This window comes from Acomys russatus, chromosome 5 (genome assembly GCF_903995435.1).
Source record: "Acomys russatus chromosome 5, mAcoRus1.1, whole genome shotgun sequence".
Lineage (NCBI taxonomy): Eukaryota > Metazoa > Chordata > Mammalia > Rodentia > Muridae > Acomys > Acomys russatus.
In genome coordinates, this window is record NC_067141.1 from 27,434,188 (window position 1) to 27,444,984 (window position 10,797).

Below are 10,797 nucleotides of genomic sequence, written 5' to 3' on the forward strand. Positions count from 1 at the left end.
TCCCGAGTGCTGGGATTAAAGGCGTGCGCCACCACCGCCCAGCGCCCAACTCTTTCTTTTGATCCACTGAACCTTTATGCTTGTTGAAGCCGGGGGTGTGCCCTCATCCATTTCTCAGCCCCTTGTCCTGTTTTGGCTTCCCTCCCTTAGAAGTAGGTCTAGTTCACACATCTGGAAGTTGGCCTTTGACCCCCTGCCTTCTACTTCCTATGCCTGCTCCCCAACCCTTCGCTCCACTGAAACTGGGGTTCTGACCTCTGATCTGACTGACCCACCCACTTGCCAGACACACTGCAGCCTCTCTCAGACGCCCAGCACTGGCCATTGCCCGAAGGATGACTGGTCTCACCACACCCTTGGACCAGGCTCAGAACCGCCCCCAAGGAACCTCCAGAGGCTGCCTCCCCCAGCCAGACCCGCCCTGTAGCCCAGCTCTGTAGCCAGATCCCTTTTCTTTCCCAGATGATTGCAACAGTCTCCTAACTGGTGCCTGGCCTTGGGTCTCCCCCGCCCACCACCCACCAGCCACGGAGTTCCCTCACCACGAGAGTCTTCCTGAGGCATCCACCGTGGAGCTTCAGCCTCTCAGGGGTAGCTTCGGAGCTTCACAACCCAAGCCTCTCACCTTGTCTATGTTCTCTCTCTGCTCCTCACTGGTCCCCTCTCCAAGCCAGGCACGGAAGTCCTGTGCACCCTCCAGACTCATCGGCGCTCTCACCCTAGGCCATCGTCCTGGTGTGCTGCCTACCACGCAACCTCTGCTCAGAAGCGACCACAGGCAATGCTGCTGGAAGGCAAATAGCATGAGCATCAGGCTCAAGTCAGGGCCCTGCCGCGAACTCGTTCTAAGACTTACAGAGCCTTAGTTTTCCCATCTACAAAAAAAGACATGTCCACCCCAAGGAGCATCCCACTTCTGAGATGATCCAGCATCAAAGGGGCAGCTAGGAAGTGTGGAGAGCAAGCAGGTTTCAGCTCCAAGCAAGTCCCAGCCTTCCAATAGCATCTTCAGGAACTGAACTTCACTTCTCTGTACCCATTCAATCATTCAGGATGACCCCCCCCGTTTTATTTATTTATTTATTTATTTATTTTAAGAGAGTTTTTCTGTGCATCCCTGGCTTTCCCAGAACTCTCTCTCTCTCTCTCTCTCTCTCTCTCTCTCTCTCTCTCTCTCTCTCTGTAGACCATGCTGGCCTCAAACTTAAAGAGATCAGCCTGCCTCTGCCTCTCAAGTGCTGGGATTAAAGGCGTGTGCTACCATACTGGGATTGTTAGTTTGTTTATGTTTTTGTTTTCTGCTTTGTTTGTTTGAAGCAGGGTCTGCTTTGTCTGTTATATATATCTCAGGCTGGTCTGCAACTCACTATGCATTTAGGGACCACCTTGTACTTCTAATCCTCTGCCTCCACCTCTGCAGTGCTGGGGTCTCAGGTATGTGCTACTGCCCTACTAACAACTCTTAGGCTCTGGGGCCAGAGCTTTGCAGGCTCTGCCACACAGTAGGGCACACTCTGAGTCTGCTGCCATGGTGCGCAGTCTCCCAGGACAAAAGTCCCCTGCTGGGCACAGGATGTTTAGCAATATCTGGAGCTATGTTTTTGTTGTCCCAACCGGAAGAATGCAAGTCATATTTGGGTCAAAACCATCACTACCTATCTCGGAGTATCAATAATGCCAGCTATGGCTGACGGATGCTGGCAGGGATTCAAGTCACAAGGGAGTCCCGGTCAACAATGAAGCGCATCAGGGAGTAATTGATGAGGGGTGGGAGGTAGGAGAAGTCCCCAGAGAGAGGAGAGTTGTGAGGGGTTTTGGGTCAGGGACTTTGCTGCTTCAACTGTGGCCTGAGAAACTGAGAGGCAGAGAGAGAGCATTCAGAAGCATTCTGCAGGCAGGGGAAGCATGGGACCAAAGCCCTGAGCTCAGCGCCTGGTGGGTCGAAGGCTCAACACAGGCAAGATCAGAGCAGGCAGGTTGTTTGTTTGTAAAGGGGTAAGAGGGACAGGGTGGACTGAGATTGGAGACAGGACGCATGGCAGGACTTTGGCTACCTCTGGCTGAGACATTGGCCCTACAGGGTTGTGAGCAGAGGAGTGGCTGGGTCTGAGCAGATGTGCGCATGTGTATTATTTTATCAGTGTTTTGCCTGCGTACACTGTTTGCACTACATGTGTGGAAGAGGTCAGAGGAGAGCATCAGGTCCCCTGGAACTGGCTTTACCAATAGTTTTGAGCCTCTGTGTGGGTAATGGGAACCCAGCCCTGGCTCAAGTGCTCTTAACCACAAAGCCAGCTCTCCAGCACTCTTGTTTTTTAAAGGCTTTCCCCAGAGGGGTGGAGAGGAAGGGAGAAAAGGAAGAGGAAGGAGAGAGAGAGAGAGAGAGAGAGAGAGGGAGATTGAGAGGAGAAAAAGGAGAGAGCGAATTGCAAGGCTAGATAGGAGATGGAGGAAAGTGACTGGATTGGCTAGGAAAGCAAAAGGTGGTGCCGTGAAGTGATCACACTCTTGATCTAGTTTTCAAAATGATGCCAACAGGGTTTGTTGAGATACTGGACATGGGGTGTGGGAGAAAGACAGAAGGATGAGCTCAAGGCTTGGCTCCTGCAGGAACGGAAGGACGGGCTGTGCTCTCCTGAGAAGGGGAGTCACCCCTCACGCTTTGAGCATAAGACTTACGAGCAGAAGGCAAGTGCTGCATAAACAGCGGTTCTCACAGACAGGCTGTGTCCGCAGGGCCAACTTGGTAGTGAGTGAAGGCAGCTTGGTCTCCACCGGCATCCAGATTTGCTCAGAAGACTACCAAGCATTTGTCTTGTGCTCTGCAGTTGACAGAACACATTTGCAAATAGAGTGTGCTGTGGTAGGGTGACTCTGCTGAGCTGAAAGAACTGGACACATTTTATCCCCATCGTATAGGTGGGAAAATTGGGAGCCAGGCATGGTGGCCCACAGCCATAATCCTGGCACTGCTGTGCAGTGAGACCTGTACCCAGCTAAAGAGAAGAGATGGAAGGAAAAGAGAGAGAAGAGAAAGGGAAGGGAAGGGAAAGGAAAGTGAGGTATAAAGGAGAGGAGAAGAAAGCCTATGTGGTGTCACCCACTTAATTCCAGCACTTGGGAGACAGAGGCAGGTGGGTCTCTGTGAGTTCTGGGCCTGCCAGAGCTACAAAGTAAGAACTAGTCTAAAAAGGTGAGGGAGAGAGGGAAGGAGGGAGGGAGGGAGGGAGGGAGGGAGAGAGAAATGAAGGCTTAGAGACAGCCTCAACCTCACACAGATCAGTAGCAGAGTGACTGTATCTGGACCAGCAACAGTGTTCCAAAATGTCCCAACAGTGTCTCTCACTTTCTCATCCATGGCTCAAGTTGTTAGTGCTGGGAACCCAAGCCAGGACCAGCATCACTCTGACACTAAGCCATATCCCCAACTGTCTCCAAATCTGCTGAAAGTATAAAGTATAATGTGGTAAAGGCAGGCCACAGGGGACAGGAGGTGGATGAGTTCAAGGTCATTCTTGACTATTTAGTGAGTTCCAGCTCAGCCTGGCCTGCGTGAGACTGTGCTTCAAATATCAAAAGCAAGGAGCTGGAGAGAGGGCGCAGTGCCTAAGAGTACTTTTTGCTTTTGCATAGGATCCAAGTTTGGTTCCTAGACCTCACGTAGAGAATCTGATGCTCTCTTCTGACTTCTGAGGGCACCAGGCACATGCATATGTGCAGGTAAAGCAGAAAGCAAAATTTAAAGAAATAAAAATAAAAAGCAAGAGTCTAGGGCTGGAGAGATGCTCAGAGGTTAAGAGCGCTGCTTGCTCTTCCTTTCTTCTTCTTCTTCTCCTCCTCCTCCTCCTCCTTCTTCTTCTTCTTCTTCTTCTTTTTCCTGAGACAGGGTCTCTCTGTGTAGCCTTGGCTATCCTGGGCTCGCTTTGTAGACCAGGCTGGCCTTGAAATCTCAGAGATCCTCCTGCCTCTGCCTCCCTGAATGCTGGGATGATAGGTGTGTATTTATTTTTGTTTGTTTGTTTTTCAAGACGGGGTTTCTCTGTATAGCCTTGACTGTCCTGGACTCACTTTGTAGACCAGGCTGGCCTCAAACTCACAGCGATCTGCCTGCCTCTGCCTCCCAGGTGCTGGGGTTAAAGGCGTGCGCCACCACACCCAGCTTTATTATTTTTTTAAGACATGGATTTTGCTATGCTGCTAAGGCTGGCCCCAAACTTCTGGGTTCCAAGTAGCTGATACTACAGTCACTCAACACCAGGTAATCCTTTCAGACTCTTGCTTACCCCCCCCAAAGATTTATTTATTATGTACACCAGAAGAGGTCACCAGATCTCACTATAGATGGTTGTAAGTCACCAGTGAGACACTCACTGGACATGTGAGTGTCCAGTTGTTGGGAATTGAACTCAGGACCTTTGGAAGAGCAAGCAGTGCCAGGTGTGGTGGAGCACACTTTTAATCCCAAGAATAAATAAATAAATAAATAAATAAATAAATAAAATAATAAAAGGTAAAAAGAGAATGCAGGGGTTAATCCTTCACAGAGTCCCACCGCCCATCCTGGGTGTCTAGCCCAGTACACAAACCTCCAGAAGCTTCCAGGCAGGGCTGGAAGAGGACCCTGGCCAGGCTATGCAGCAGGCCCTGGGGCGTAGGGAAGATGATATGATGCCTGTGTCACACGTGCCTATCCCATGGTGTCCCCATGCCCAAACATGGTCTTACAGAGGTCCCCTCATAGCGGCCCTGCTCACCCTGAGTCAAGCCCAGCCTCCACGTAGCCCAGAGTCCAGCACCCTGCCTTCCAGGGGCAGGAGCCCAGAGAGGCATTTCCTGTTTAGGGGCTGCCTCCACCCCCTCTAAGCCCAGGTTCCCAGGACCCCAGACTGAGCCAGGGTAAGGGAGGGTAGCGCTTCGCCTCCTCCTCACTCACTAATCCCTAATGCTCGCCCTGCTGGAGCCAGAAAGTTTGGGAGTGAGATGGGCTGAGCGAAGGGGCTCATCAAATACACGTCTGGTTGAGGCTGTTCACACGGGAGTTATCAAGTTGATTCTCCTGCAGGGCCTGGGCAGGAATGGGTGGGGCTTCATAGTTTAGACCGTTTAGCACGCCACATCATCCTTGCTTGTCCACCAAAGGGCATTGCATGTCAGGGGGACTGCATGTGTGAGGCTGGGGGTTGGTGGCCTTAGATAGATAGGGTGTCAGAGAGGATGCCCTTGCCAGGGTTGGCAGGAGTCTGCACACATATGTGCGACGGGAAAGGGCTGGCTCGAGCATGCCGTGAGCTGAGAATGCAGCCATATACTGACTGATACTGGTGAATGCAGATTTCGTTTCCAGGAACAGCTTCTCCCCAGCTGCCGTAGCTGTGGACCCGGCTGAAGTTTCACAGGGTTGATGAGGGGATGCCTCTCAGGCGGCCGGGTCCCCTTTCCCCTGACTCTCAGCTCTCTAACGCCTGAGGTAGCCCGTTAGTCAACCGCACCTCCTCCCCTCCTCTGCCCTACGCCTCTCACCCCAGAAACCCCCACCCCACTGCTTCCTGCTCCAGCAGCCCCCGGGGAGCTAGCAGGGGAGCTGGCAGCCGCCCCAGCCCACTCCTTACAAGGCATAAGTCCTCCGGGCCCGCCCCCAGCCCTCCCGGCGGAGGCCTTGGTCCCTCCCCCTGTCAAGAACAACTGCAGGCCCGAGCCCGGCCAGTCGGGGGGCGTCGCGATGCTGCTGCGCCTGCTGCTGGCCTGGGCGGCTGCTGTGCCCGCACTGGGCCAGGCCCCCTGGACGCCGGAGCCCCGAGCCTCCTGCGGCCCTGACAGCTGCTACGCGCTCTTCCCCCGGCGCCGAACCTTCTTGGAAGCTTGGCGGGCGTGCCGCGAATTGGGGGGCAACCTGGCCACACCGCGGACCCCAGAGGAAGCCCGGCGTGTGGACAGCCTGGTGGGCGTCGGACCGGCCAGCGGGCTGCTGTGGATTGGGTTGCAGCGGCAGGCCCGGCAATGCCAGCCGCAGCGCCCACTGCGGGGCTTCATATGGACCACAGGAGACCAGGACACCGCCTTCACCAACTGGGCCCAGCCTGCTACGGAAGGACCCTGCCCGGCCCAGCGCTGTGCCGCCCTTGAGGCCAGCGGAGAGCATCGTTGGCTCGAAGGCTCCTGCACACTGGCTGTCGATGGCTATCTCTGCCAGTTTGGTTTTGAGGGTGCCTGCCCTGCCTTGCCGGTTGAGGTGGGACAAGCCGGCCCAGCTGTCTACACCACACCCTTCAACCTGGTTTCCAGTGAGTTAGAGTGGCTGCCCTTTGGCTCCGTAGCAGCTGTGCAGTGCCAGGCTGGCAGGGGAGCTTCTCTGCTGTGCGTGAAACAACCTTCAGGTGGCGTTGGCTGGTCCCAGGCTGGGCCTCTGTGCCCAGGGACTGGCTGTGGTCCTGGCAACGGGGGCTGCGAACATGAGTGTGTGGAAGAGGTGGATGGTGGCGTGTCCTGCCGCTGCAGTGAAGGCTTCCGCCTAGCGGCAGATGGGCACAGTTGTGAGGACCCCTGTGCCCAGGCCCCCTGTGAGCAGCAGTGTGAGCCTGGTGGGCCACAAGGCTACAGCTGCCACTGTCGCCTGGGCTTCCGGCCAGCTGAGGATGAGCCACACCGCTGCGTGGACACGGATGAGTGCCAGATTGCTGGTGTGTGCCAGCAGATGTGTGTCAACTATGTTGGTGGCTTTGAGTGTTACTGCAGCGAGGGTCATGAGCTTGAGGCAGATGGCATCAGTTGTAGCCCTGCAGGAGCCATGGGTGTCCAGGCTTCCCAGGACCTTAGAGATGACTTGCTGGATGACGGAGAAGAAGAGGAGGATGAAGAAGAGGCCTGGGAGGACTTTGATGGCACCTGGACAGAGGAGCAGGGGATCCTATGGATGGCACCTACGCAGCGGCCTGACTTTGGCCTGGCCTATAGGCCCAACTTCCCTCGGGATGGAGAGCCTCAGAGATTGCACCTGGAACCTACCTGGCCACCCCCACTTAGTGCCCCCAGGGGCCCCTACCACTCCTCAGTGGTTTCTGCCACACGGCCCATGGTGATCTCTGCCATGAGACCCACACCACCCTCGGCCCACAAGACGTCTGTTATTTCAGCCACACGCCCGCCCTGGATCCCTGTCCTTCCACCTGCCATGGCTCCCGCCTCACCTCCAGCTGTGCTCCCTGAGCACCAGATTCCCAAATTCAAGGCCAGTCATCCAGACCTGCCTTTTGGCCACAAGCCTGGAATTATCTCAGCCACTCACCCAGCACCGCCTCCTGCTTACCAGCCCCCAATTATCTCAACCAAATATCCCCAAATATTCCCTCCCCACCAGTACCCTATGTCTCCAGGCACCCACACTATCACTTATTTGCCTCCAATCCCTCCTAACCTTGACCCCGGGGATACCACTTCCAAAGCCCGTCAACGCCCTCTGGCCCCAGATGTTCCAGGCACCAGAACCCAGGCTCCTCGGCTTTCTGTCTCAGCTATCCAGCCCTCTTTGCCCCCCAACTCCAGGTCCTCTGTCCATGAAACCCCTGTGCCTGCTGCCACCCAGCCCCCAGCCCTTCCTTCTCAACTGCCCTCTCAGAGCCCCACTAACCAAACGTCATCGTCATCTCTCAGCCCTGCGCATCCCTATTCCAGGGCCCCTCAGGTCCCAAGGGAAGGAGTTCCCACTACCAAAATGGTGCCATGGCTGCCCTCAGTGGCCCCTACAGCAGCTCCAACAGCCTTGGCAGAGGCAGGTCTTGCAGGCCAAAGCCAGAGGGATGACCGGTGGTTGCTGGTGGCACTCCTGGTACCAACATGTGTCTTCTTGGTGGTTCTGCTTGCACTGGGCATCGTGTACTGCACCCGCTGTGGTCCCCATGCGCCCAACAAGCGTATCACTGACTGCTATCGCTGGGTCACACAGGCCGCGAACAAGAGCCCAACAGAACCCATGCCCCCCAGAGGCAGCCTTACAGGGGTACAGACCTGCAGAACCAGTGTGTGATGGGTGCAGACACCCCTTTGCGGGACAGAAGGAAAGGGCTTGCTTTGGACACATGGCTGAGGCCGCACCAGGGACTTATGGGAGCTGCCCAGCCGGAAGAAGGGGTTCTGTTCCTTGGGCCCAGCATTCATGGCAAAGGACACACCAAGGCCTCCAGGACTTCAAGGGGTGGGTGCTGGGATCTTCTCCAATAAATGGGGTGCCAACCTCACCCAAAGTTCGTGATTCCCCACTGATGCCTGAGGGAAGGGTCCGGGAGGCCTGGGGGTGGGGTGGGAATGGAGGTCCCTTCCATTTATGTAGGTAAGGTAAGTGGAAGTAGAAGAGGAACTGTGCTTCATAATTTTCCGTGAAACCAGCCGGGAGAGGGCAGAGCCTTGCCCACTGTCACACAGCAGGCCCAGGGGTCTGCAGGTTTGGCAAGGGAGAAAGTCCATACGTGTTTCCCTTTTTATTAAAATGCGAAGAAAACCTGGCAGAAGGTCTTGAGGTGAGAGGGTCTCTGATGACCTGGAGTCCAGCTGGGGTTTGTAAGTCTCAGGTAGGATGGGCCTTGAGAGTCTCCTGTGGTCTGCTTCACTGAACTTTCTTTCTCATTGTCATAGGCTTGGGGTGGGGTGAGGGGGAGGTCACCCAAGGATACAGCCACCCTAGGATTGTAGGCAATCCTCTTTCATAGAAGGCAGGCTGGGATGGGAAATGCTCAGTTCCAACTCCCTGGACCCACTTACAAACAAGGTCTTCCCATTAGAGGCCACATTTTATTCTTCACTCTGTGGGCTGGAAGTGGTGCTGCTAGGAGAGACAGCAGACCCAGAGCTTGAGGGAAGGCCCAAGTTATTCAGGGCTGGTTAAAGATCACCCGAAGTGTGGATAACCTCCCCCTCATCCTCCACTGACTGTCCTGGTTGGGGGGATGGAACCTGGAAGAGCGAGGCGCCGGTTCCACACCACCTCTATAATTTTTCAGCTCAGCCCTCTTGGGGCCTCTAATTAGGACTGGGCAAAGACGCACCCCCACCCCAGGCAGGTGAGGAGGGGTGGCCCAGCGCCCTCTCTACCCGAAGCTCCTATGCCACACTCTTGCCCAAGGATTGTACCTCGGGAGACCAGGAGAGTGGGTGCGGGAACTGGGGACCAAATGAGAGTTGGGGTTCGCAGAGGAGGGCAGAGGGAACGCACCGCTCGGGTAGCCACTCTCACGTTCCCCTAACTCAAACCAGACGCCCCTGCTAGATCCTTCCCAGCTTTAACCTCGGAGACGCAGTCGAGGGGGCGGGGGTAGATGGAATGGACGGAGATGGCCTGGTTTTCCAGAAAGTTTGGGTCTAAGAAGATGCAGGCACCTCTTATGGAATGTCACCTTCCGCTGGGACAGAGGCCTAGAGCTCCTTCCGGTGACCCCTAGCAGAGGGTCGACAGCATCCTGAGGCAAAGAAAGAGTTAAATGCGAGGCAGTCCGCGGGAGGATGGGTGTGGGGAAGGGGGCCCAGGGCCGGCTCTTTGTCATCTGGTAATGAGCACCAGATGCGGAGCTGCGTGCGGGCCTAAACAGACGGCCTCCCAGGGCTGAGCCCCCGCCTGCGCCCAGACTCAGGCTCCGCCTCCACCGAAATCTGAGTTTCAGGCTCCGCCCATTAACTCTCAGGCTGCGCCTCACCTCACCGCAGCGAAGGATGCCCTGATTATCAGCCCCGCCCTTCCGATCCACGAGCCACGCCCCTGGAGGGGGGGAGGAAAACCTCTCCGGAGGCCCCGCCGGCCAAAGCCATAGCCCCGCCCCTTGCCAGCTCAAAGAAGCCTTCAGAGCTATTGCGGGCCCCTCTACCTTATCAGCTCCCCCAGGGCCCCGCCCACGAGCAACATCCTTGTCCTCAAATCTGGACCGAAGCGGAGACAAGAGGAGTTTATAAGTCTTGTCTTCCAAGAGGTAGGAGCATGGAAGTTTGCAGATTCTCACACGGCTATGTGCTTCGTCCCTTCACAGAGTCTGGGACTCTGCAGGAAATCCCGCTGAGATACAAACTCTGTCCAAAAGAGACGCAAGCAAACTCCGCCCTCCAGGGAAACGGAGTTGCTGGCAGGCTCTTCTTCAGACTCCGCCCCCTCATTGACCTCACACCCGCGGAAGAAGTGTCTCCAGGTAACAGTTACCCTACAGAAACCCTCGGTCGAGCCCTATGAAGATGCTAACAAGCCATGTCTCTTAAGGATCCGGGCGGTGGTGGCGCACTCCTTTAATCCCAGCACGTGGGAGGCAGAGGCAGACGGATCTCTGTGGGTTCGAGGCCAGCGTGGTCTACAAGGACAGTCAGGGCCATTACACAGAGAAATCCTCAAAACAAACAAAAATAACAAAACAAAATAATACTTTTAAATCGTGGCCACCCAAGGAAGGCTTTTTAGGGCCGCGACGTTGCTCAGCGGGTAAAGACGCCCACTGCCAAGCCTGATGGCCTAAAATTCATCCCTGGGACCCACATGGTGGAATAGAAGAGCAGATTCTCGAAAGTTGTTCTATGACCTCCACCGGCGCACTATCGCCAATACAACACACAAATAAAATAAAAATTGAAAGCAATATTTTTTCCCCAAAAAAGCCCTTTTTTGCCGGGTGGTGGTGGCTCACGCCTTTAATCCCAGCACTCCAGGGGCAGAGGCAGGTGGATCTCTAATTTCAAGGCCAGCCTGATCTTTTAAAAAAAAAATCCTCTCTAGGCTCCCCGGAAGTACCTCCCACTCAGGAACAGAAACCCTACCTGCGCCTTCATGCTCCG

The 10,797-nt window shown here is 55.4% G+C and overlaps 1 protein-coding gene across 1 annotated transcript; it reads left to right on the top strand.

Moving 5' to 3' along the window:
• The first annotated feature begins 5,704 nt into the window (after window positions 1-5,704).
• Window positions 5,705-8,251, top strand: Cd248 (CD248 molecule). The gene has a single exon (XM_051145867.1). The coding sequence runs from the start codon at window positions 5,720-5,722 to the stop codon at window positions 8,018-8,020; it is 2,301 nt and encodes a 766-aa protein (XP_051001824.1). The 5' UTR covers window positions 5,705-5,719; the 3' UTR covers window positions 8,021-8,251.
• The last annotated feature ends 2,546 nt before the right edge of the window (window positions 8,252-10,797 follow it).